The 26080-nt window shown below is 33.8% G+C and overlaps 3 protein-coding genes across 6 annotated transcripts; 2 read left to right on the forward strand and 1 right to left on the reverse strand.

Annotated features, from left to right (window-relative positions):
- The first annotated feature begins 21 nt into the window (after positions 1 to 21).
- LOC103855018 (U-box domain-containing protein 41) lies at positions 22 to 8614 on the forward strand. The gene is made up of 2 exons (XM_033284445.1): positions 22 to 2788; positions 2879 to 8614. Exon 2 carries the CDS (start codon positions 6751 to 6753, stop codon positions 8407 to 8409), a length of 1659 nt encoding a protein of 552 aa, XP_033140336.1. The 5' UTR covers positions 22 to 2788; positions 2879 to 6750; the 3' UTR covers positions 8410 to 8614.
- An 8557-nt stretch (positions 8615 to 17171) lies between these two features.
- On the forward strand, positions 17172 to 22270 carry LOC103855020 (ATPase 11, plasma membrane-type). 4 transcript variants are annotated; one of them, XM_009131981.3, is made up of 20 exons: positions 17173 to 17366; positions 17482 to 17541; positions 17635 to 17754; positions 17912 to 18010; positions 18099 to 18236; positions 18313 to 18447; positions 18525 to 18704; positions 18781 to 19107; positions 19170 to 19412; positions 19499 to 19603; positions 19672 to 19816; positions 20079 to 20243; positions 20313 to 20551; positions 20640 to 20672; positions 20760 to 20841; positions 20934 to 21094; positions 21167 to 21352; positions 21427 to 21609; positions 21693 to 21871; positions 21946 to 22270. In XM_009131981.3, exons 2-20 carry the CDS (start codon positions 17488 to 17490, stop codon positions 22040 to 22042), a joined length of 2871 nt encoding a protein of 956 aa, XP_009130229.1. In that variant the 5' UTR covers positions 17173 to 17366; positions 17482 to 17487; the 3' UTR covers positions 22043 to 22270. The 4 variants fall into 4 exon arrangements, with proteins under 4 accessions (XP_009130228.1, XP_033139357.1, XP_009130229.1 ...); XM_009131980.3 differs by having other exon boundaries at positions 17172 to 17366; positions 20079 to 20551; XM_033283466.1 differs by having other exon boundaries at positions 17172 to 17366; positions 20640 to 20841.
- LOC103855019 (protein NRT1/ PTR FAMILY 2.11) lies at positions 22221 to 25107 on the reverse strand. Its single transcript, XM_009131979.2, has 4 exons — positions 24676 to 25107; positions 24091 to 24308; positions 23447 to 24000; positions 22221 to 23371 (listed from the first exon to the last, which is right to left on the reverse strand). Exons 1-4 carry the CDS (start codon positions 24830 to 24832, stop codon positions 22462 to 22464), a joined length of 1839 nt encoding a protein of 612 aa, XP_009130227.2. The 5' UTR covers positions 24833 to 25107; the 3' UTR covers positions 22221 to 22461.
- Positions 25108 to 26080: the final 973 nt, after the last annotated feature.

Consider the following 26080-nt stretch of genomic DNA (forward strand, 5'->3'; position numbering starts at 1 on the left):
TCGAAACTATAGTTTAATAGATAAGAAAAAACATAGAAAGAAAGCAAGACACGTCATTATCTAGTGGATGTCATGTTCTTAATTTTTTATCTGATCGATTCTGTCATCTTTTTTTTTTTTTTTTGAAACACATCGATTCTGTCATCTTACCCTGACTTTTTCTCACTAGAAACAATATAATTATTTATTTCACCTAGAAAGAAACATTATATATGTATATTTTACCAAACACTTTATTTGGAAAGAACACTGTTTTATCGTTTTCTGAGCATGTAACACGCCTGAATTTGTTGGTCATCGGCAATTATCATCAGAGAGCGTGATTGGGAAACAACAGAGTAAATGACAGTAACTAAAGTAGAGTAAAATCTGTAAGTTGTGATTGGTAAAAATAAATGGAAATGGAGTAAATGAAAAAGTGGAAATCAGCTAGAAACAAAACAGATAGTAAGAGAAAAGAGAATAAGGAACTCGAATAAATGTATTTCTCTAGTAAATGTTAAATGTTAGAATGTGTTTTTTTTTCTGTTTCTACAGTAATTGGCTGAAAGAAAAAATGTGGAGCTGTGATGGACCCGTCTGATACTGTGCAGCAATACTAGATGAAGAAGATGTACGAGGTGATCGGACCGGTGTGGGAACTGGAACCGCAACATGACCTAACTAGGCCGCAAAGGCGAGGATTTGAAATTTCTATCCTATTTTGTAGTGACTAGGAACACCGCATATGAAGTTTTAGTATCCCGGTTTTGTTAGACTGGTAGTATTAGATCCGGTTTGATATCTAGCTAATGGTTTAGACGGTTCACACAGCTTCAAATCATTGTGAGCGACGTCGTGAAAACCGTTATTGTATTCAAAACCCAAAGATTCTCCGACTTGAAAAGTTCTTGAAGAAACCCATGCTTTGTCATTAACACCCATCATGGTCCATCCACTCGAGTCTCCCACGTTGTGTACAGTTCCTCCAACGGCAACTCCAAAGAGAGCGAGAAGAATCATCAAAGAAGTGAAGAAGGTGTTGCTCTTAATCAAAGCCATGATCGATGTTTTGTTTCTTTCTTTTTCTGGAACAAAAGATCAATTGATGTGAAGGACAACGAGTTTGAGAGAGATTTATTGAAGTTTTTGAGTATGGAAATTAAGAGGGATGCTAAAAGCCTCATCATCTCTATTCCATAATTTATTCCATAATTTATTTTAAAAATAGAGTGAAGTAGAATATAAACATAAAATAAATATTGTTATATAAATGAATTGATTTTTTATTTTTTTGTTCATATTCTATTTTCCACTTTTTTTTTAGAGTAAATTACGAAGTGAGTATGGAGATAATTTATAAGAGTGTTTATATAGAGGATTTGGTGCACAGCTAATCGTAGTAATCTTTTTTCCTTTAGTGATTAGATAACTTAATTTTTCCTTTTCTTCAATTCATTCCGGATTGAAAAATCCAAAATCTAATCCTATAAGTTTTGAGAACTTTGAAGTTATCCATAGTAAATTATACTCATGTATATTGTATATTTAATCGAATATAAAATTTAAAAGATACCAAATTATTGTAATAGTTAAAAGTATGAGAAAATTTAAAACAAGATATCTCTATAATTAAAATTTAGATATTATATATATATATATATTAGTTATGATATATTACTTTAATTAACATAGATTGAAAGAGAATAAAATATATTCAGAATAAATTTTAAAATATTTTCTAATAAAATATGTCAAAAACTAATATTATGATTATGATATTTTTTATAATTAGACTCCCTAAGTTAAGAATATTCCAACACTAAAAATAAAAAAATAAAATGATAGATAAGTAATACTAGAACAAATATAAAATTCAAAACAGATGGTGTTATTCAATCATGTATTTTAATAGAGTTTAAATCTAAACATAATTAATTGTTATTCAAATGATGATTTTAAATTTTATTGTAAAATCCAGTGTTATTTAATGAAATTGAATCCAAATTTTAAAATCTAGTGTTATTCAATTTTCAAAGATTTTAAAATTCTTTGTATTGTAATTTGATTTCAAATCATCTCTTCTGGATTCTCTTGAACAAATGATTTAATTCAAAATTCAAGGTATTTTGCAGAGAATTTAGAATTATCAACTTAAACTATCTTAAAATTTTAAAATTTGATAGATTACAAAACATTAATGATTGATTTTAAATCAGTCATTGAATAACACCTCCTTATGACTGTAAATAGTTACAACTAGGTGAAAAGGTCAGAAATCTCAATAATTTATTTTTAAAAATTATTATGCATATTTTTCCAAAAATTAAAGATTTTACATCATATAACTAGAAATATAATAACTAACTGTTAAACTGTTACATGTAATTTTATTAAAACCATACAAATTTTATCACATTTTTTTATAAGCATATAAACTTTTGTGGTTTTTGCTCCTTAATATTTTTAGTTTTCTGGAATTTAAAAATATATAGATAGTAAGTTTTAAATAATTAATAACAATAAGTATATACACACATATCTTGGTTAAAATTTTAAACATGTAACAATCTAGTTGATAATTAATGATTACATATATATTACTTCCTTAAAATTATTAAATTTAATAAAATTTTTAATTTTTTTATTTAATTAGCACACTTTATAAGCATAATACAAGATAAATTCACATTCTTTTTAAATAGGACTACTAAACAAGTTAAAGGACATCCATTGGTTAAGAAAACCATGAAGATACAGACATCTCTCATGTGCATATTCATCATCTCCCTATTTACTTTGCATCAGTGTATGTACAGATTTTTTCAATTATATTACTTATGGTTTATTCGTTTCATATTTAGTTAATGTTTGGTTGATGTGTGATTTTTATGTGAAGGTGCAAGGATCTATATTAGAGAAATGGATAAATCTAACATAATCATAGACTCAAATTGCTATCATACAAATTGGTTTAACAAAAGGGGTTGGTGTTGTACAGCCTTAAAAGGTGATCCATGTTGGGGCGACAAAGCCTCCTGTGATTCAACATGTCCTCGTCCTCTTTCTTCTTCTCCTTAAAACAATATATAATAAAATTAATGTATTAATTTGTTTATGCATGAAAGTAATAAATAATATAAAGTTATCTAATTTAACTTAATCTAGTATTATTTTATTTTGAAATTTAAAATATTTAATATAGATATCCGAAAAGTATTTAGAATCTTTTTATTTAGGATCTTAATTAGTTATAAAAATGACAAGATGTTTTGTCCGCAGATATGAATATAATAATTTCACAAATATATATTATTACATACATTATTAATTAAATTATATTACTTCCATTTATGACAGAAAAAAATCAGCAAAAAATGTTTATAGAAACTTTAGAACCAAAAAATTATCACAAATGAATATTTCTCATAGTTCTATTGTACTTAACCATAACAAGTTTATGAGAACATTGAAGCACTTGAGCTGACTAACATAGGCTTTATTAACTCTTAACAAAATGCTATATAGATTATGAAATTCGCTATATAATCTAACATCAAACTTATCCATCAAACTTATCCTTTCACTTAAACCCTTTATCAAAAAAAAAAACTTATCTTTTCACTTGGATTCTAGAAAACTCACCTTCAAGCTGGATTGTAGTGATCCGACTAAACTAAACTGAAAAATAATCGTTAACTGGAATGGTTTTTTTTGTGAGAATTAACATGAATAGTATCTTTTAACATTATATTATATAAATAGAGGAATATTTAATTAAAACTGAAAAACTTATAATGGATACTAAAAATTGCTCACACCATATGAAACTAAATAATAATTATTAAGCATCAAGAAAATAAAAAGTAGAAAGTCTTAGAGATAGGACCTAAAGGAAATTTTTTTTATGTGAATGATCTATCAAACTAAGATGAAAAGAGAAAGTAGAAAAAAAATTAATGGATACAAAAATTTGCTCATACCATATGAACTATAACTCACTGTTGCATAACACCTTCTTCACTTTTTTGAAAATAAAGTAATGTAACTACGGGGGTTATTGATAGACAAATTCTAGATGAGTTATAGAATTTTGAGATTCCATGATTATTGGTTTATGAATTTTTAATTTTTTATTAAAATTCATTGTTATTGGTTTGAGAATTTTTAAATTCCATTCAAACCTTTTGTTATTCAAAAAGTTTAAGTTTTATTGATTTTGTAATTTTATTAAATCCTATTGTTATTGGGATGTAAATTCTCTATATTTTAACTCATAAGACTAGATTTTGAAAATATCATGTTTACCCACAAGATTTGTAAAATCCAAGTAATAAAAACATACACACATACAAACACATATTCGACTCATTTCTTCTCATCTTTCATTCATACATCAATGATGACACTGTATATAAATTTTGAGAATTTTTTTTTTATTATGAATCTGTTTTCCTTTGTCTACTTTTGTTAGTTATTAATGTGTTTCTTGATTATGCAACCTAAAAGAAGAAGATGCTGGTAATGTTCTTGTTTTCTTTGTTGTAAAATCCAAAGATTCGAAAGTCAGAAGATAAAAACGTAATTTGAGATGGTCTACTCCTTAAGCAAAATAAATAAATAAATCTACTGTTTGGAAATTTGGTATCCCGGCGTTTATAGTATCTTAATCAGTTGAGTTTTATACTAACATTACTCCTAAAGAACCATCGGAAAGATATTGATTAAAACTATTGTATGTCACTATATATTTGTTATTAAAGAAAGGTAGCAATGTGTTATATATATATATATATATACACACATATACATCAAACAATTTTGGAAAAGTTATAAAAAACTTGTATATATTACCTTTGAAGGAATTTGTTTTGAGAAAGATATATATAAAAATCTTTGATAGTCAATAACAATCAATGAGAGCCAATACAAAATATTTGATAAAGTTGATACAATATTTGTTAAATGTACATGGTTTTTAAACATCTATCAACTTTAAAAATGATCAAACTCCACATAAATTTTGGTTCCAATAAATCTTGTTTTTTGAGTCAAAATGTTAATAATTAATGTTAATAATTCAACTTCCAATAATACTTACTTTAATTGATTTGTAGAATCATTAAAATCTAAAACTTTTGAATAACAATTGATTTTGTATAGAATTATAGAATCATCAAACCAATAACATTAGATTTTAATGAGAATGTGAGAATCTATAAACCAATAACACTAGACTTGAAAATTTTTAGACTTATTATAAATCTAATTCCCACTAACACCCCCTAAGAAGACCTAAACAAAACTCAAAGCCTATATGAAAATTTCATGAAATGCAACCTAAGACTTTAAAATTGATAATATGAAGAAAATGAACGCAAACTGTTATAATAGTTGGACTATTCAATAAATAACATAAACAAAATTATAAGTTATGGTTTATTAGAGTTTGTGAAAATATAGATAATTTCTAGTCTACTTTAATACTTTAAAAAATAGAAAGACTTTATTACAAAAATGAGTTTTATTCTAATGTATATTCATATATTAGAATTTTTATATATTTTAAAAAATATAGAAAATGTTATTTTGTCTTTAAATATACCAAATAGCATTTTATATGTTCTTTCAAATTACAGAAACTTTATATAATAACATAATTGCAAAAACCCATATTTAAAATAAATATTCTTAATAAAAATATGGAAAATATAAAGCTGGACTCGAAATACTCTAAAAGGACTTGAATTAGCACATACTTATGGCACATCACTCCCTCAAAAATCTATTCCATGTTGGTAAAATACAAATGTACATCTTTCTGAGGTTTAAGGTTTTGTAAAAGCAATTTGCTCGTTGCTTTATTGAGTAAAGAGATCTATGGTTCATGGTGATAACCAGAGGCGTGCTTCATGTGTTATCAAAAAGGTCTTTGCCTCAGGCCCCCAAAATATATAGACATTTTAGGGCCCCAAATTTTCAATAATCTTGTGTAGCATAGTGGTCTTATTAAACACATTATCTTGTCAACTGAAGTTCGAACTCCACAGTTGCTCTTCTTTTCTTTTATCAGAAAAAATATTTTGTTATCCTAGGCGTTATCCTACGTGATCTATATGTATTTAGTTTCTTTTTATTTAATCATTACCATCTCTTCTTGTATTCGGATATATGTTTCTTCCTGTATATACCTCGTCATTAATTTATTTTTTTCTAGTACTTTTAGTTTTTTTGTCTTTATTAAGTTAACATCTCATACTAATTTATACTATCGTAGAGTTATTTATTTATTATAGAACTAATTATAAATCATAAGACTCACTAGTTCTTTTAAGTGATTAATTTTTCTTAATCTTTACTAATTTAAATCATACTACTGTTAGTTTTTCGTTAACTATACATTATATTTTTATCAAAAAAAAATTTTGACTAAAAGGCCCCATTTTTACTTTTGCTTCAAGCTCCGGTAGACCTTCGCACGGCACTGGTGATAACCTGGTGACATTAAATGATGATCAACTTTTCAATATTAATATCCAAAAAGTAAACCAAAGAAAAAGTCAGAAAAGTCAGAGTGGTTACTATCAGCGTTACCAATTCCGTTTTGTTGTTTATCATTTACTTAGGAAAAAGAATGTTGGTAGCGTTTCCGGTTTAATCCAACTCAATTTCAATCGGTTTAATCAACTAATAAACCATTTTAGACTCAATCAAACATTTCGAGCTCTTAGCTCAGAAACACACCGCTTCCTCTTCTCTCATTCTTACCCGATGGGTGGAAACAACAGGCAGAGATGGTTCTCCTTCCACCAACGCTCCGCCTCCGCCACCGCCACAACCGTGCCGCAACACAAACACGACGAGACTCCCCCGGAGTTCCTCTGCCCCATCACCGGGTTCCTCATGTCGGACCCCGTCGTCGTCCCCTCCGGCCAAACCTTCGAGCGCCTCTCCGTCCAAATCTGCCGCAACTTAGGCTTCGTCCCGGATCTCCTCGACGGGACCCGACCCGACTTCTCCGCCGTCATCCCCAACTTAGCCATGAAATCCACCATCTTCAGCTGGTGCGACCGCAAAAAAATCGACCACCCTCGCCCTCCCGACGCTGCCTACGTGGAAAACGTGGTCCGCGCCCGGATGGATAAAGATCCGGACCCGGATCCAAACCCGGGTCAAGAATCTCTGGAGCGTGAGATTCTCCCTCCTGTTGCTGAGAACTCTCCTTCGGATTACGATGCCGTGATGGAACTGATTCGAGCTCGATCCAAGAAACCAGCTTCTCCGACAGCATCGTCAGTTGAGTCTGTCACGATCCGACAAACCCCGTTTTTTCCGACAAGAGCCGTTACGATGTTCTCTTCCTCCTCAACTACTTCTTCCTCGTCAGGAACTCACGCTGGATTCGATAGTAGCAGTCCTATCTCCGATTACTCTTCGCCGCCGTCGCCGCCGATGTCGCCGGATGAGGAAGAGATCTACAACAAGCTCCGAGGCGCCGACATTTTCGACCACGAGCAAGGTCTGATCCTCCTCAGGAAGATGACGAGGTCCAGCGAGGAGCTCCGCGTCTCGCTATGCACCGACAGGATCCTCTCTTTCCTCCGACAGCTTCTCGTCTCGCGGTACAATCTCGTTCAGACAAACGCCGCGGCTTCTCTGGTTAACCTCTCCTTAGAGAAACAGAACAAAGTGAAGATCGTGAGGTCAGGGTTCGTTCCTTTGTTGATCGACGTGTTGAAGTCTGGAACCACGGAGGCGCAGGAGCATGTGGCCGGAGCTTTGTTTAGTTTAGCGCTTGAGGATGAGAATAAAATGGTGATCGGAGTTTTAGGCGCGGTGGAGCCGTTGCTCCACGCGCTTCGTGCGTCCGAGAGCGAAAGAGCGCGTCAAGACGCGGCTCTTGCGCTCTACCACTTGTCTCTGATCCCGAGTAATAGGACTAGGTTGGTTAGAGCAGGTGCGGTGGCGACTCTGCTGACGATGGCTAGGTCTGGTGAGTCCACGAGCCGGATGCTATTGGTGCTTTGTAACCTCGCGGCTTGTCCTGATGGAAAAGGTGCGATGTTGGATGGAAACGCGGTGGCGATTTTGGTGGGGAAGCTTAGGGAAGGAGGGGAAGATGAGGCGGCGCGTGAGAATTGCGTGGCGGTTTTGTTGACGCTTTGTCAGGGGAATCTGAGGTTTAGGGGGTTGGCGAGTGAGGCGGGAGCTGAGGAGGTGTTGAAGGAGGTGGAAGAGAGTGGGAATGGGCGTGTGAAGGAGAAGGCGGGGAAGATACTGCAGGCGATGAGAGGAGGAGGAGGGGAGAGTGAGTATGGGGAGAACGCGGAGGCGCGTGAGTGGAACCGTATGATTGAAGCTACTGGTCTGAGTCGGACTCAGTTTCAGGGAGGGCAAAACGGGGGTTTCGCTTGTTCCTCTCAGTTCTAGTTTTTTTTATTTTTTTAATGTTTTCTTTTTACCAATTTTTGGTAAAATGTTTTCATTTTGCTTTTTTTTTTGTTTGATATAAATGGGTGTATATTATTATTAATGTGAGTGGACTGTAATATGTGATTATTGTTTTTGTAATATTAAATGACAAAATTGAAATGTCCATTTGTTTGTAAAGAGATGTCTAATGTTTTGCATTATTTTTTATGACCTCTCTTTACTTTTCTTTTTTTGTTTGATTAATGCTATCTTATTTTGTAGTTGTATGTTTTTTTTTCTCCCATTAGAATTGAAATATTTCTAGAAAAAATGATTTTTGCAAAGTACAGAGATGTGTGACCGAGAGATAAAGAGAGAGAGAGAGGAGATGACACATTCAACCTTAGAGGCAAGCAACGTGCGTGTGATGGGAAAATAAACAGATAGAAGCAACTTTTTAGGTATTAAATCTCAAGTGGGAGTTTTAGCTTTTGGTCAAAGGTCAGACAGTTCGTGTGGAGATGTCATGTGGCACAGTGGCAGCAAACTCTGAATCATTCTACAAACATTCCGCGTATGATGATACTATGAGATCCAGTAAACAAATTTCAATAACCAATCGTGGTTTATTGTCAAATTATATATGGACAAAAGGAAGGCCAAAGTATCGAACAAAATTATAGTTTAATTTAATGTTAAATATATATATGACTGAAGACTGAAAAACATTTCACATCTGCTAGTTGGCACAAGATAGGTATTAGATCAAACACTAACATATGTTTCTTGTTTGTTCCACTTGGAAATACACAATCATAGGACAACACCGTATGGCTATAAATTAATGTTATCCATATATAGGCTTCATTTGTGACCTACATGAGCTAATTGATTCATATACATGTGATAGTAAGAACAAGGATTGATTATAGAAACTTGACACCTGATGCACATATGGATCATTGCAGTTTTTAGCACGCTTAATGATTTGGTCCAGTCCTAATAACTATTTTAATACTCCCTCTGTTTTTTTTATATTTGACGTTTTAAAGGAATTTTTTTGTTTCAAATTATTTGACGTTTTCAATTTTCTATGTAAAATTTATTAATAATTAATGATAGATGACCAATGATATTATAGTTTCTATTTTGTTATTGATTAAATTGTAGTTAGGTAAACAATTAATGATGTTTTTGTTTGGAAAATTAAATGTTTCTTAATTTATGTGCACAATCCTAAAGCGTTAAATATAAAAAAACGGAGGGAGTATAATTGTAATCCAAAATTCGATTAAATGGAAACCGGAATTTTATAATGATAAAATCAAAATAGCATAAATTTTTACAATTTACTAGTAACATTTATTAATGGCATAACACTCCATAGATATAAATACTAAAAGTTGGAGATCCTTTATAGGAACGAAATTATCACATTAATTTTACTAAGATATCATATAGTTGCTGCTATTTCCATTTAGTCAAATTATACAGAAAAATATTTTTTTATTAATGATGATAGTAAATTGACTTATATTCTTGTCAAATCTATCTTATTAAAACTCAAGTACAAAATTGGAGTGTTTGGAGACTTGAATAGGATTTTTAAAAATTTGGAGTGTTTGGAAACATGGATTGCAGTCTTTTAAAAAAAAATATTTTTGTTTGAAAACAAGGATAGTAGTATTAAGAAAAAAAAGTAATGGGCTTATGTTTTTTTAAAAAATTGAAAGTTATCTAGGCCACTTTTAAAATATACCAAAATGGGTCAATCTAATTTCCTAAAATTTTTTTTTCTAAACTAACCATAAAACAAAATTTAAACTTTATATACATATTTCAAATCAAAATAATAATTCAAATTTGATTTATATCAAAAATTGATTCAAAAATATACATATATTCAAAAATGGATTTTTACTAAACTATTTTTCAATAACCATTATAAAAAAATATTGTCAATATATATAAGAAAAATATAATACAAAGCCCAATTTGAAATACCAACTCAAATTATGGTTTTCATATTTCATATTAAGTTTTAAAAATATAATATATGTAATTATTTATATGATGGTATGTATAAAATACTATTAATTATATGATTACTTATATGATGGTACATATAAAATACGATTAATTATATGATGATAAAATACGATATATAATAATGCTAGGGATAGGCTTTTGGATACCCATACGGGTTTAGTTCTGATCGGTTTGTATTTTGAGTTTTCGGGGTCAAAGATTTCAGCCTTATTAGAATGTTTCTAAATTTTGGTTTGAGTTCGATTTGGATCTTTGCGGGTTTGGTTTGGGTTTGGATAACTAATTTAAATTATTTAAAGTCTTAAATCATTATATATTTTAAATTTCTCAAAATGTATAAATAAAATAATATATTACGTATAAATTTGAATAACATATGTCATAATACTTAAGCTTAACATATCAATTGGCTTGATTTAAAATTTTGGATACGAAATCAATAATTATTTTAAGTATTTTTGGTGATTTGAGTATACTTTAACTATTTCAGATATTTACTTTTGACTATCTATATATATTTTCAAGTATTTAAACCAATTTAAAAGTATCATTTTTGATGTTTTATATACGTTAAATCTAAAAATAATTAATATATATAAGTATATAAATCTATTTTTAGATAAATTTGGATACCCAAATACTTCGGTTCGGATCAGATTCGGTTCTCTAAATAACAAAATTTTGAATAATTAGAATATTTAATCAATTTATGTTTGGGTTTGGTACTATATCTTTGGATCGGTATCGGTTATGTTCCTCGGATTCATTTTTCCAAATCCTAATAATTACATGAAAAACAAATATCAACATATTTTTCAAAATATACACCCGCGCGCCTGTGCGGGTCAAAATCTAGTTTCACTTAAAGCTCGTTTATTTTACAACTCAAGGTACATGTGCAAACGAGACGGATTTAGTATTGTTTGCAATTTCCATGGCTGTCATCTTCCCATTCAAACCGCATTTGTGGTCGTGGTCAGTCAAAACCTTTTTTCAAATAATTTTTATAATTTTAATTATAGTGTAATGTAACAACTTAAGAAAAAAAACACCAGAAAGTTTAGCACTTTATTTGAATATTAAATTGATTTTAACTAACATAATTAGTATGAGTTTTATATGATTTATGTTATTTTGTGTTGGCATGTTCGTTATTTCACAAAATTGTCGTTAAGTAATACTTCCTCCGTTCCTAAAAAATAAACTTTTTAGAGTTTTCACGCATATTAAGAAAACGCATTAAATCGCTATAATAAATGTATCGTTTTGTGTAATTTTCAATTTTCAACAACTTTTAACCAATAGTAATCTAATAAAACCAATTAATTTTCTTAAAGTTTGCAATTTTTTCATAGAAAACATAGAATATACATCTTTTTAAAACAAATATTTTTTCCAAAACATGGATCATTTAGGAGCAGAGGGAGTATAGTGTTAGTTTTAAATTTATTTATTTTTTGGATAAAAGCTGAAAAACTGAAACAGAATTGAAAACCAATGGGGGAGGGGGGTACATATGTAATCTACATATAAATTAAGATATTCTATTTGGATCCGCGGTTGAGCCGGTCCGAAACCTATATAATTTGGATATGCATATGTTTTTCATGTTTATCATAAGCTCTATTTTATTAATTTAAGAATCGCTAAGAAAAACCAGGAAAACTGATAATATTTTTTAAAAAAACTTCTGATGTATTTTATAGTAATACATAAAACTATAAACTATTTGATTTGTCCTGTTAAAACCCTAGAAAATCTGATAATAGTTTTTTTTTTTAAATGAGGTTAATGAGACTTGATTAGAGTAAAGAGTATAATAAAATATATACTATATATTGTGTATATCATTTTCGTGTAGAACATGATATGGTCTAATAAATAAAAGTTTATATGCCGTATAACTTTGTTATGTAAAAAAAATGTGACGTAAAAAATTATTGTTAGAGCCGCGGTTGAGCCGGTAAATCCGAAACCTATATAATTTGGATATGCATATTTTTTTTCATGTTTATCATAAGCTCTATTTTATTAATTTAAAAATCGGTAAAAAAACCAGGAAAAACTGATAACATCTTTTTAAGAAACTGATGTATTTTGTAGTAATACATAAAACTATAAACTATTTGATTTGTCCTGTTAAAACCCTAGAAAATCTGATAATAGTTTTTTTTTTAAAATGAGATTAATGAGACTTGTTTAGAGAAAATAGTATAATAAAATATATACTCTATATTGTATATATCATTTTCGTGTAGAACATGGCCTAATAAATAAAAGTTTATATGCCATATAACTTTGTTATATACAAAAAAATGTGACGTAATAAATTATTGTTAAAGAAATTTTAGGTTACGAATCGTTAGTCAAATATTATGGTAAGACCAAAAATATTGCTAGTTAATGAAAAGGTGCAACGACTTTGTTTATGTACATTTTTCAGAATGTTTCTCCTTTAATAGTTTAGATAAATATGAATATTATTTTAAAGCATTTTATTTAAATTTTACTAAATATCTATGGTCTCTTAAATTTCACGGTCAACACTATCAAAATGACGCACCAATTTCAAACCCATTTTATTAGCACTCCAGTTTCTATTACCAACAAAGTGAATCTTCCATTTACATGACTTATATCTTTTTTCATCCCGTATTTTTTAATAATTATGAATCAGTTTCTTTCTGCTAAAACAACTTCACGCCATTTGAATTACCAATGCTAGAGTACTTCTGACAATTTATTGTCGCAGCATATGGTCATTGGTCCATCATGTGGTAGACCAAGTTCAGAGAGAAGTCCTCTGATCCAAATGAGTTCCTTAGTGATTGCTTTCATTGCACGGAACTCAGCTTCAGTGGAAGAGAGTGAAATAGCATCTTGTTTCTTCATTTTCTAACAAATAGGTGAAGTCCCAAACTGTATAATCCAGCCGGTTAGTGATCGACGTGTGACCGGACATGCGCCCTAATCAGCATCACACCATCCAGTTACATGAAGCGTAGTGTTGGCGCGAAAAAGAACCCCTTTATATATTTGTTAATGTCCTTTAGAATTTCCGATGTGGAATATATATCTCTAATACACTTCTTCGAGATGATGGCTCTTATCGGCCATAAATCTCAGAACTTTAGGACAGTTATACTTGGTCGAACGAGTTAATTACGATCTTTTATACCCGGTCGGGAAGGATTAAGTACGACCTATAAACCCGGTTGGAATGGTATATTAATTAGGAGTTTAGGGTGTTTTTGGATATGGGCTTTGATACCATGTTAGATTCAGGTTTATTATGGGTTTCCTTCCAACTTAAAACCAATTTGCAATTAGTGGATTGACCTTAACCATTTATATATTAGTTAATGTCATTCGTGGGATATATGTATTCCTAATAACTTCGGTTTTATAGAATAAGTTTTGAAATGAAAAAGATACAAAATTTTAAAGTGAATTCTAACCAAGAATTCTATTTTTTTTTGTTAGGCTAGCATCATCTATATTGGAAGGTAAATTTAAAATCTCTTATGATTTTGTTAATCATAAATATTCTGATTTCTGTTTTAATATAATACAAGTCCCGACTGCAAAAAATTACTCATGCACCGGTTACATCATATGACAAGTCATAAAACATACGAAAACTTAATATTTAAACAACCAAATGTTAACCCTGAATCGGAGTTAATAAAAATAAGATCAGACTGATAACTTAAGTCATAACTCCTCTACAAAGGAGCTTTCTTGAACCGCTTGCTCTCTGGAAAATGATGCCTCTACAATATGGAAAAACATGGAGTTAGTAAGAAATGGCATGCATACAGTTTTTGTCTCTTGTAAAATCTATCAAAATTAGTCATTAAGAAAAAAACTTGCCTGTACCCAGAAGAGTTGTAGGTTCTCGGAACGTTCAAAATGATAAAAAAAAAAAAAAACAAATCATAAGATGGGAGGTAACTGTGGAATAGAAGTAGTAAAACCTCCTAACTCTACTTAGAGAATTACCTTTTCTTCTTCTACACCACTTTGAGAGTTCTTCAAGCTGTCTCTTCTTATGTTTTCTTACTTTGACCAAAGCACCTTCAGTCTCTACACCACATTAACCTATGTATTACTTTCCATAATTTAACTATTAAAGAACTCTATAAACTTGAATACGATAACTCACACGTTTAATCTCCCTCTTGCAAATCTGTTTTCGGTAACCATCACTAGGGTTCATCACTTTCACTACTTTTTTTTGGGTAGAACACTTTCCCTACTTTCGTCGTCTTCATCTTTTTTCTCTTCCTTCACTCTCTCGATCAATCTATCTCCGTTACATGAGTTAGTTCATGATATCAAAATAGGCTACTAGTGGGCTTTTATTTGTAAAAATGCCCATTACTGATTTTAGTTAGTTCATGATTTTAAAGTAAACATGCTAATAATAGTGGGCTTTTATTGTTAAAAGACTTTTATTTATTTTAAATTTACTTTATTGGTTAAACATGCAGCAAGAGAACTAAGAGATAGATAATCCTAAATGTGGTTGGGCCTTCTTTGTAGGCTTTAAATGTGATTACAAACCTGAAATCCATCATTTGACCCAAAAGAAAAAAAAAGTTATGATGAAAGTTTATGTTCTTAAAATTTGAAGAAAGTATCATATATTAGAGAATTTGAAAACAAAGATAAACTGAACCAGTTGATAAAAAAAAAGATAAACTGAACCAGTACGCAAAAAATATTTGTATAGATTATTAATTCACTAGAGTTGGAAAAAAAAATGATAAGAAGTCGGAAACAAAAGAGGAAGGAAAGAAAGAAGTAAAGAGAAAAAAATCATCAATGTAGTGGAAAACACTACCTCTTTACGGACAGGTACCGTACGGAATTCAATTGGTGGTACCTTTTTACAAAAATAAGATAAAATAAAAAGATCCTTTTATTAATTGAAAAAGAATAAAACAGAACAACAAAGGTCGCTTCACGTGGGTTGTGTTTTTGTTTCTTGGCTTGTGTGTGGTAAACTGTGAACTGTTTCTTCCCCTTGACACGTGTCGCTTTACGATGCTGACATCATATGGCTACAATTTTTTATGCACATGGGACATATAGCTGTTTCTCGGCCCATTCGCATTTATTCACCCATCTAGTATTATTATTTTTGTAATGAAATTGTTTTTTTACCAATGGTCATTTTCAACTCCTGCAGTTTACGAAGCTGTACTCTAAAGGTTGTACTCTTTTAAATGGCAACTAATTCTCACCAAAATATAAACTTGATTTAACGTTTTATCCGCTTACATTGTTGTCTTTATGTAATGATCTTTTTAAGTGTGTTAGTTGGGACAAAACTACTTCAATTAAATGTATTTGTATATGAATTTGAATCACAAGAAACATGTATGGGTTTCGTGTACGTTACTTGTTTTTGACCTATTTGCATGAAAGTTGGAGGCTTACACAAATGAAACATCTAACATAATAATGGTGTTTTGTTCTAAAAGTAATAATGGAGTTTTGGTTTTACTGATTTTTTTGTCTAAATGTTAATTTTTACTGTATTTTTGTATTCTTTTTTTTTTTTCTCTGAATATTTTTTATTAAACAGCAGAAGCCCAAATGGGCAGAGCCCATACAACCAAACAAACACATAAACCCCTAACAAAGAGGCCCAACAAACCAAAAAAAGTGGACCAGCCCTAGAAACCCATCAAAATATCTCGTAAGACACCAAGCGGCAAAAACAAACATAATGGCAGGACACGTGTTTATATCTCGGCTACGAGGAGCCACATGTCGCCAGTTCCTTCACTACTTTCGTCGCTCCCAAAAATCAACGCCGGCGATGCTCCCCGACGATTCACCGTAATCCACCGTGTTATCACCGAAACCAAATCGGGAACACGATTCTTCACCAACTTTTCCGATTTCAAACTTCATCTTCGATCCAAGCAAAGCAAATCGGCCACCGGAATCACCGGTCACTCAACCACAAACACCGATAGAGCCCACATCCAACAACTGTATTGGATGTTTTGGGCTTTATCAGCAACACACCAACCCCGTTTAGAGAGAATCAATCGCATAAGCCAAGATCTCATCCAAACCCATAACCTTTGCTACAGAGCAAGCCTTTCATCAAGATCATCATCCAACCAATCCCAAATTATCCGTCCAGATAGGAGATTAATCGGAGATCGTACGACGCAGGGAAGAGCCGGCGAGAAAGATGCTAAGGGAGTCACCTTCACCCGGAAACAGAGCCGGCGAAGCCTGCTTAAGGAGCAAGGCTTCCCAGAGACAAACGCTCAAAGAAAGAGAATCGAAATCGTCGCTAGAGCTCCGGCGAAAGCTTCACCTCATCTCAGAGAAGAGAGAGAAGTCGCAGTCTCCGGCAACGTTTTTTCACTGTATTTTTGTATTCAAATACCTAAATATAAAGAGATCATTATTTTTTATTTATGAATCTGCCAAACATACTAGTAGCCAATAATTGCAAAGGTATAACGTTTAAAATAATCTAGCACCTACACACCATAGCACTTAATAGTTACAGCTGTGAAGACTGTAGTTACTGCTATTCCAAATAATAATCATATTTACTGCATTTCAAATAAAACCATTTCCTCTATCAAAAAGATTAAATTAAATTTACCTTAACCAAATTTATTTGAAGGACCACTTAATAATTAATTAATTAGTTAATTACCCATTGTAGTTAAAGATTTTGACGTAAAGGAGTAAAAATGTTGAAAAAGGCAAGACTTAAATTAATTAAATAGGAGAAAAAGGAAAGGATATTACAGTGGGGGCAGAGTGTGTGTGTTAGCTTCCCATACTGCCACTAACCTTTAGCGGTTTCCTCATCTTCTCCACTCTTCTTTCATTTCTTGTTTCTCTCAAACCCAAGAACACAAACAAGAAGGCCTTAACAATTACAGGTTCCTCTACACATCTAACCTTTTTTTTTCTTGGTACTGAAGTTTTCTTCTAGTGTTTGCTTTTTCTGATAATTTGTCTGTTTCTTTTTTTTTTGTTTTTTCTTGGAGCAAACAGAAGAATATGGGAGACAAGGAAGAGGTCCTTGAGGCTGTTCTGAAAGAAACTGTGGATCTGGTAACAGATCTACACTTTGTTCTGTTTCTATAATGTTTAAATTCTCTTGGACAAAAAGAGTCTTAAAGGTTTTTTTTTTTATTTTATTTTAAGGAAAATGTGCCAATTGAAGAAGTTTTTGAGAGTCTGAGATGTAGCAGAGAAGGTCTCACTACAGCTGCTGCTGATGAGAGGCTTGCCCTCTTTGGTCACAACAAGCTTGAAGAGAAAAAGGTTATAGCTTTATGTGTCTTTTATGAATTTGAGAAAAAAAAAGGGTGTAACTTTGGATTCTATAGGTTCTGTTCTTGAATATTCCATGGCATATAGCTCCAAAAGGATTATACTTTCTATGTCTTAAGGAATAAAGTTTTCTTTTTTATTTTTGTAGGAAAGCAAATTTCTGAAGTTTCTAGGATTCATGTGGAACCCTCTCTCATGGGTGATGGAAGCTGCTGCCATCATGGCTATTGCACTTGCTAATGGAGGAGTGAGCAAACTCTACACCCTCCTACATGTTTTCACTTTTTAAAGTTTAACTCTTTATTTATTTTCATTTTGTGTTGATGATTCCTCAGGGGAAGCCTCCTGACTGGCAAGACTTTGTTGGTATCATCACTCTGCTTGTGATAAACTCCACCATCAGTTTCATTGAGGAGAACAACGCTGGTAATGCCGCTGCTGCTCTCATGGCACGTCTTGCTCCCAAAGCAAAGGTTTGGTTTAACATTCTTGCTTAATGCTACTACCACTTGTTTTTTAAGCATCTCTTGTCACAAACCTTTTGTGAAGGTACTGAGAGATGGAAGGTGGGGTGAGCAGGATGCTGCAATTCTTGTCCCTGGAGACATCATCAGCATCAAGCTTGGTGACATTGTTCCTGCTGATGCTCGCCTTCTCGAAGGAGACCCTCTCAAGATAGATCAGGTTCACCATGTGTTACTTAATTACTTTAAGAATAATAATTTGTTACTGAAGCTTTTGTGAACCTTTTTGTTCTGTAGTCTTCTCTTACTGGTGAATCTCTCCCAGTAACCAAAGGTCCAGGGGATGGTGTGTACTCAGGCTCCACATGCAAACAAGGAGAGCTTGAGGCAGTTGTGATTGCAACAGGAGTCCACACCTTCTTCGGAAAAGCTGCTCATCTTGTTGATACAACCAACCAAGTTGGCCATTTTCAACAGGCAAGTATTCTTCTTCATATGGTATATGGTTTGGTTCAGAGTATATACTAATATGCTTTTGTTTTCTTGTGTTCAGGTCTTAACTGCCATTGGGAACTTCTGCATCTGCTCCATTGCAGTAGGGATGTTAATTGAGATTGTTGTCATGTATCCAATTCAACACCGAGCATACCGCCCTGGGATTGATAACCTCCTTGTCCTTCTCATTGGTGGTATCCCAATCGCCATGCCAACGGTTCTGTCTGTGACCATGGCCATTGGCTCTCATAGATTGTCTCAGCAGGGAGCAATCACCAAGAGGATGACAGCTATTGAGGAAATGGCTGGCATGGATGTGCTTTGCAGTGACAAGACCGGGACATTAACACTGAATAAACTCACTGTTGACAAGAATCTCATAGAGGTAACTTTAGGTTTGTTGCTTATTCTATGCACATTTTCTGAATGAGCACAAGTTTCTTGTAGGTTTTCACTAAAGGTGTGGATGCGGATGCTGTTGTCCTAATGGCAGCTCAAGCGTCTAGACTTGAGAACCAAGATGCAATAGATGCTGCTATTGTTGGGATGCTTGCAGACCCTAAAGAGGCAAGAGCTGGTGTTAGAGAGGTTCACTTTCTTCCATTCAACCCCACTGATAAAAGGACGGCTCTGACGTATATTGACAGTGATGGTAAAATGCATAGAGTCAGCAAAGGTGCACCTGAGCAAGTAAGCTATCTATTGGTTACTATTTATACATTATTTCTTTAACAGTTTCTTGGTGCAAATAGCTGATTGTGTTTCCAATGTCTCAGATTCTAAGTCTTGCCCACAATAAGTCAGAGATTGAGAGGAGAGTTCATGCTGTTATCGACAAGTTTGCTGAAAGGGGTTTGAGGTCTCTTGCCGTGGCATACCAGGTAACTGGAGAAACATGCTTGCTCCTCAAGTTTGATACAAGATTCTAAAGTTGTAAGCCTTTTTGCAGGAAGTTCCTGAAGGGACAAAGGAAAGTGCTGGAGGCCCTTGGCAATTTGTGGGCCTCATGCCTCTCTTTGACCCACCTAGGCATGACAGTGCAGAGACAATCAGAAGAGCCTTAAACCTTGGTGTGAATGTCAAAATGATCACAGGTTAGTCCTTGGTTTCTTTGGCGTATAAGAGCTTTGTGTTATGAACAAACGCGAATCAACTCGAAGAAAGCAAAAAAACTTAAGAGCATAAACGAATATATTGATTATGTGAATAAATAAATTTACAATCTTTTAGTCCGGTATTTATAGTAGCCTCAAAACCCGATTTATTAGTTTAAGAAACTTCCAGAATTAATACTTTGCTTCTCTCTTTTTTTTATTAATTTATGTGTCATTGCTAAAGGCTCATGACACTCTGCAGGTGATCAGTTAGCTATAGGAAAAGAAACAGGACGCCGTTTAGGGATGGGAACCAACATGTACCCTTCATCTGCTTTGCTTGGACAAAACAAGGATGAGTCTATAGGTGCTTTACCTGTTGATGATCTCATAGAAAAAGCTGATGGCTTCGCTGGCGTCTTCCCTGGTAAGGTTTCTTTGCTTTTTGTCCAGCACATTCAACTCAGAACTAAACCATTTTGTCATGAAACTGCAGAGCATAAGTATGAGATAGTGAAGAGATTGCAAGCAAGGAAGCATATATGTGGAATGACTGGTGATGGAGTAAACGATGCTCCTGCTCTTAAAAAGGCTGACATTGGCATTGCAGTTGCTGATGCAACTGACGCAGCTCGTAGTGCTTCGGATATTGTTTTGACTGAGCCTGGTCTCAGTGTTATCATCAGTGCTGTCTTGACCAGCCGAGCTATCTTCCAGAGAATGAAAAACTATACTGTGAGTATAACCTTTCTTCTTAATCTCAATTGTTACTTTGTTTGATAAAACCAATTAACTTGTGCTACCTTCTTGTTTTTATGGACAGATCTATGCTGTTTCCATCACAATCCGTATTGTTGTAAGTTACCATTTGAATATTTTTTTGTTTTTTTCCCACTTTCTATTACAAGTTGATGTTCATATGTATGCTACTTACTTGTTTCAGCTTGGCTTCATGCTGCTGGCTCTCATATGGAAGTTTGACTTCCCTCCCTTCATGGTTCTTATCATAGCAATCCTTAACGATGGTACGTTCATAACTTTTTACATTCTTCAATCTAAATATCTCTAGAGACTTGTTATATTGATTGATCAACTCTTGTGGCATTGACTCTTGTAGGAACTATTATGACAATATCAAAGGATAGGGTGAAACCTTCCCCTCTTCCAGATAGCTGGAAACTGTCTGAGATTTTTGCAACTGGTGTTGTGTTTGGGAGCTACATGGCAATGATGACAGTTATATTCTTCTGGGTTGCATATAAAACCGACTTCTTCCCGGTATAAATCTCTCTCTACTCTTCAGTGTTATATTTCTATGTGCCTCATTAACACATCAAACGCTTGTTTCAGCGAACGTTTGGAGTTTCAACCTTGGAGAAAACAGCACATGATGATTTCAGGAAGCTTGCCTCAGCCATATACCTACAAGTCAGCATTATAAGTCAGGCGCTTATCTTTGTGACCCGGTCAAGGAGCTGGTCCTATGTGGAACGTCCTGGGATGTTGCTTGTGATAGCTTTTATCCTCGCACAATTGGTCAGTGTTCAGCACTCAAGTCAGAGTTTATAAACTGCTGTTGTGTTTTCTTGAAACCATTTTCTTGCAAACAGGTGGCTACTCTAATTGCAGTCTATGCAAATTGGAGCTTTGCTGCAATTGAAGGGATAGGGTGGGGATGGGCTGGAGTCATTTGGCTTTACAACATTGTCTTCTACATTCCTCTTGACATCATCAAGTTCTTGATACGCTATGCACTTAGTGGCAGAGCTTGGGATCTTGTTATTGAACAAAGGGTATGTATATCAAAGATTCTTTCCATATATGATAGCCTTTTCTATACGTTTGATTATAATGGTGTCTGTGTATGTTTCCACAGATTGCATTCACTAGGAAGAAAGACTTTGGGAAGGAGCAAAGGGAGTTACAATGGGCACATGCGCAGAGGACGCTGCATGGCCTGCAAGCACCAGATGCTAAGATGTTCCCAGAACGAACCCATTTCAACGAGCTTTCTCAAATGGCTGAAGAAGCTAAGAGAAGAGCAGAGATCGCTAGGTAAAAGACTCATCTACTCTACTCAAAACCTGAACATTGTTATATATATCTCAGTGTCTTTTACACTTTGATAGGTTGAGGGAGCTTCACACACTCAAGGGTCACGTTGAATCTGTGGTGAGACTTAAAGGTCTTGACATTGAAACCATTCAACAGTCCTACACAGTCTGATAGAAGCCTAGAGAGAGCCTCTCAATGTCATTCAAGAAAGTGATGTCTCTGTTTGAAACTTTGATACAAAGTTGTTATGCATATAAGTATCAATTTCCTAAGTAGTGTTTTGTTGTGTTTGCTTTCCTTTTTAAGTTTGTTCTGTTGTGGTAATGATCAGAAGTAGAAAACATAATCCTTAAAATGCAAAACAAATTGTTATTCTGTAATACATCTGAACTTATGATCTCCTTCTCCTCCACAGTGATAGAAAAAAAAGAGATGTGATGTAATATAGCAAATCAGGAAAAAAGAAAAAGAGCTATAACAAGTATATGATTACTTAGCTTATTTCAAAGAGTCCAAAGAGTTGTAAATGGTATGAAGCTGACCAAAAACTAAGTCTAAAAGCTTCCAGAAGATGAGAAACCACATGATCATTAGACTTTGTTCTTGTCTTGTTGTTTGATCACATCTCCATTTGTTTCATAAGCTGTCACTTCATCATCACTTCCTTTGTACCTATACCATCTTGACATCACCAAGAAGTAAGCAAAATTAACCGCCAAGATTCCAGCGATCATGAAGTAAAACAAATCCAATCTTCCTTTGTTCAAATCTTCAGCCAACCAGTTACCGCCAGCCGAGTTCTGCGTCGTCCTGTGTACCGTTGCAATCAAGAAGCTGCCGAGGTAACTAGAAACTCCTCCTCCCACATAGAAGATGGAGCCGGCGAAACTCCTCATGTTCTCGGGGAACTGCTTGTAGTAAAACTCCATCTGTCCAATAGCTCCAAATGCCTCGGCTACACCCGCGAGTGTGAGCTGCGGTATCAGCCACATAGCTGACATTGAGGAGATTTCTCCCTTCCGTGGCGCCATACCGAGTGTTGGTTTAGTCAATGCGAAAGTCCTCCTCCGTTCCTCGACGAAACCAGACACTACCAAGCTCAAAAAGGCGAAGAAAATCCCGGTTCCTATCCTTTGCAAGAGCGTGATCCCGGTGTCTATACCGGTGATTCTTCTCAAGGTAGGCACGAGTACGCGGTCGTAGATTATGATGAAAACAGTCATTCCCGTCATCAAGAAGACCACATAGGTGGCTGCAGGAATCACAAACCCTCCAGAGCCTAAGCGACGATCGCTCTGGAGGGCTTGGAAGACTGGGTAGGTCATTTGTTGTGTGATGGTCAAGTAATAGATTGATGAAGCGAACCATATAGGAAGCACTCTCACAATGCACTTCACTTCTTCAACTTGTTGCATTGTACATAGCTTCCATGGATCCGTAGGCTTACCATCAGCCTCCAACTTGTCTTCAGGAGCCAAGATCGCCGCCTTATCAAGAAACCTACCAAAAAAAAGAAAGCTTGCTTTCTAAGTAAACAAAAGTGGAAAGATATTATTTATAACCGTGTGTCTTTACCTGAACTGGTCGGTGTACTTGAGCTTAGAGTTTGCGTAGTTTAGTGGGTAGTAATTGTAAAGGTTAACCCAAGGCTGCTTCACAGCCTTTAACCCACGTTTCTTGATAGCAACCGTTATAACTTGAGCTATACTAGCCAATGGACTACCTGAGGCTTTGATCTTGACATACAACTTATCACCCGCAAAGAAGATCACGCAGGCCAAGAACATTAACACGACAGGTATGGTTAAACCGATGGTCCAACTGACGTTAGACTGGATGTAGACAACTAGTGTCAGCGACAAGATCTGCGCGAACGTGAAGGTGAAGAAGTACCAGTTAAAGAAACTATCAATCCCTCTCTTCCCTGACTCGCTTTTAGGGTTAAACTGATCAGCTCCAAAAGCAAGATTACACGGTCTAATCCCACCTGCTCCCACCACAAGAAAGGCAAGACCCATTAGTAGAAAGGCTATCTGGCCGCCACTTGGGCCTGTACACGTGAGGGCTATTCCGCATGGAGCTGGATGCAGTTGTGGTACTGCAGCAGTTAATAGTATCACAAGTGATCCCTACCAAAACAAGAACCAGATTTTTTTTTTAGGTTTATAAACCAAGATTGCTTGTGGAGGAAGAAAAGGTTATAGAGGATGGATTATTACAAGAAAACATGCGATGACCGCGACGGTTAGTGTCTTGTAACGACCGAAGTAAGTGTCGCAAAGGAAGGCAGCAACGAAGGTTCCGAAGTTGATTGTGCCACTAAAGGCGTTGATGATTGTTGCGGCTGTGATACTCTTCATGTTGAAGACAGCAGTTAAGTAAACCAGAAGGTTTGATAGTGTTCCAATGATCCCAAGCTTCTCAAATGTCTCGTTTCCTGGTAATAACAACATGCAAGAAGAAAAGATCATAAGACTTTGACCTTAGCAACCAAACGAAGAATCAAACAAGAGATTCTTGATCATTTATGTGTTCTGAAACATCTTCAAACTCAAGATCTCACTCTTTTGGGTTAAATTACTGTTTGACTAAGTCAAAGCTTAAGACAACAACACAAAGAATGATAAAATCAAAGCAACAAAATATAGTTTCTAGAAACAGAGAAGAAAATTGTCAAAATTTAATTACAGGAAATTTCTAGAAATATAGTTTCTAAAACTTTGGAAATATACCAATCAAAGAAAATGATTTATTTTTTTATCAAAAATTTATATTTTTAATATGTTTAAAAACATATGCGTTACCTATGATGAAAGGCATGACTTTCCAGCCTCTATAAACGAGTTTGGTTTCCTGAACTTCTTCTTCAACAGAATCAACCGCCGTAGCAGAGCCGTCGTACACGGCGGAGGAAGGTTTCTGATGATCGGTGGACTCAACTTCCAGAGGCTTTCTCTCCATTTTGCTACTACTGAAGCAGTTTAAAGTTGTATTTTCTTTATTTTGTATTGTTGTCTCAAAAGGCTAATAATGATGACTCTGTTCTTTCTTCATCTTGGAGTTGTCTCTATATATAGTGGTAAAGAGGATGGTGGATGTGTCGGAATCTAGACAAATTGGTAATTTGTGAATATGGCCGTGAAAGAGAACTGTGTTAGTGATTATAATATTGGTTTTAAATTAGTTTATTAAAGTATTTTTGTTTACAGAATTTCTTAAAAAAAAGGTGAAAATGTAGATTCCATTACAAGTGTTGTGGCCCCATCATAATCACTCACTCTTTAATAACGGCACGTTCTTTTAAGCTCTCAATTTGTTTTCCATCATCCATTTTCGTATTTCATTTATCTCTTCTTCTTCTATTTTTATGCTTTTTATTTGTCTTCATTTAATTTTAACAAATATATCATTAATATAAGAAATATCTCAAGAACATGCTCCAATATACCTTTTATTTGGATCTTGTACCTTTAATAAAATACCAGAGGAAAAAAAATGCTCCATCTTATGAAAATTGACTGTTTTAGTTTCCTTTTTATTTCATATAATATAATGTTATATATATTTCAGTTAGTCCTTGAAAAAATGCTGAAGTAAATGAAACTAAATACTAACAAATAAGGTTGAAAACAACTCTTAGATATTTTTTGTATATATGAAAACTTAAATCATGAAACAACAACACTTTCAGAATCATTTAGTTAAGCAATGTAATTTTTTAACATCGTTTGCAGCTAATGCAAAATAAATGAAATAAATGATGGTAAACAACAACAAAATTTTGTAGTGAGCTAACCTGAAACACACATACAAATCTGTCTTAATTTCTATTCAATAGCGAATCTTCCACTATTTGATCGGTCCACCATGATTGGTTTAGTCAAATTAGTTGGTAAGAGATAATGATCTTCTAAAATTTGTATCTGCTAAAATTTAATGTTGGTGGATTGCGGGAGAAAAAGTCAAGACAAAATTTCTTTTAAAATCCACTAATTTTTTTAGCCCGATTTATTGGTTCTTATTTTTATTTTTGCTCAAATCATTTATTGGTTCTGTTCATTGAAAAGGTCAAATTTTGTGTAATTAGTAATCCATTTGAGCTTGGTTTTATTTGAGTTGAGTTACTTCCTGTTTTTTCCACTAAAAGGCAATGAAAATTTTAATTGTTTTTTCTCTATTTTTGAATACATCCATAAAAGGCCAGTTCTC

The sequence above is a fragment of the Brassica rapa genome, chromosome A02 (genome assembly GCF_000309985.2).
Source record: "Brassica rapa cultivar Chiifu-401-42 chromosome A02, CAAS_Brap_v3.01, whole genome shotgun sequence".
NCBI classification, from domain to species: domain Eukaryota; kingdom Viridiplantae; phylum Streptophyta; class Magnoliopsida; order Brassicales; family Brassicaceae; genus Brassica; species Brassica rapa.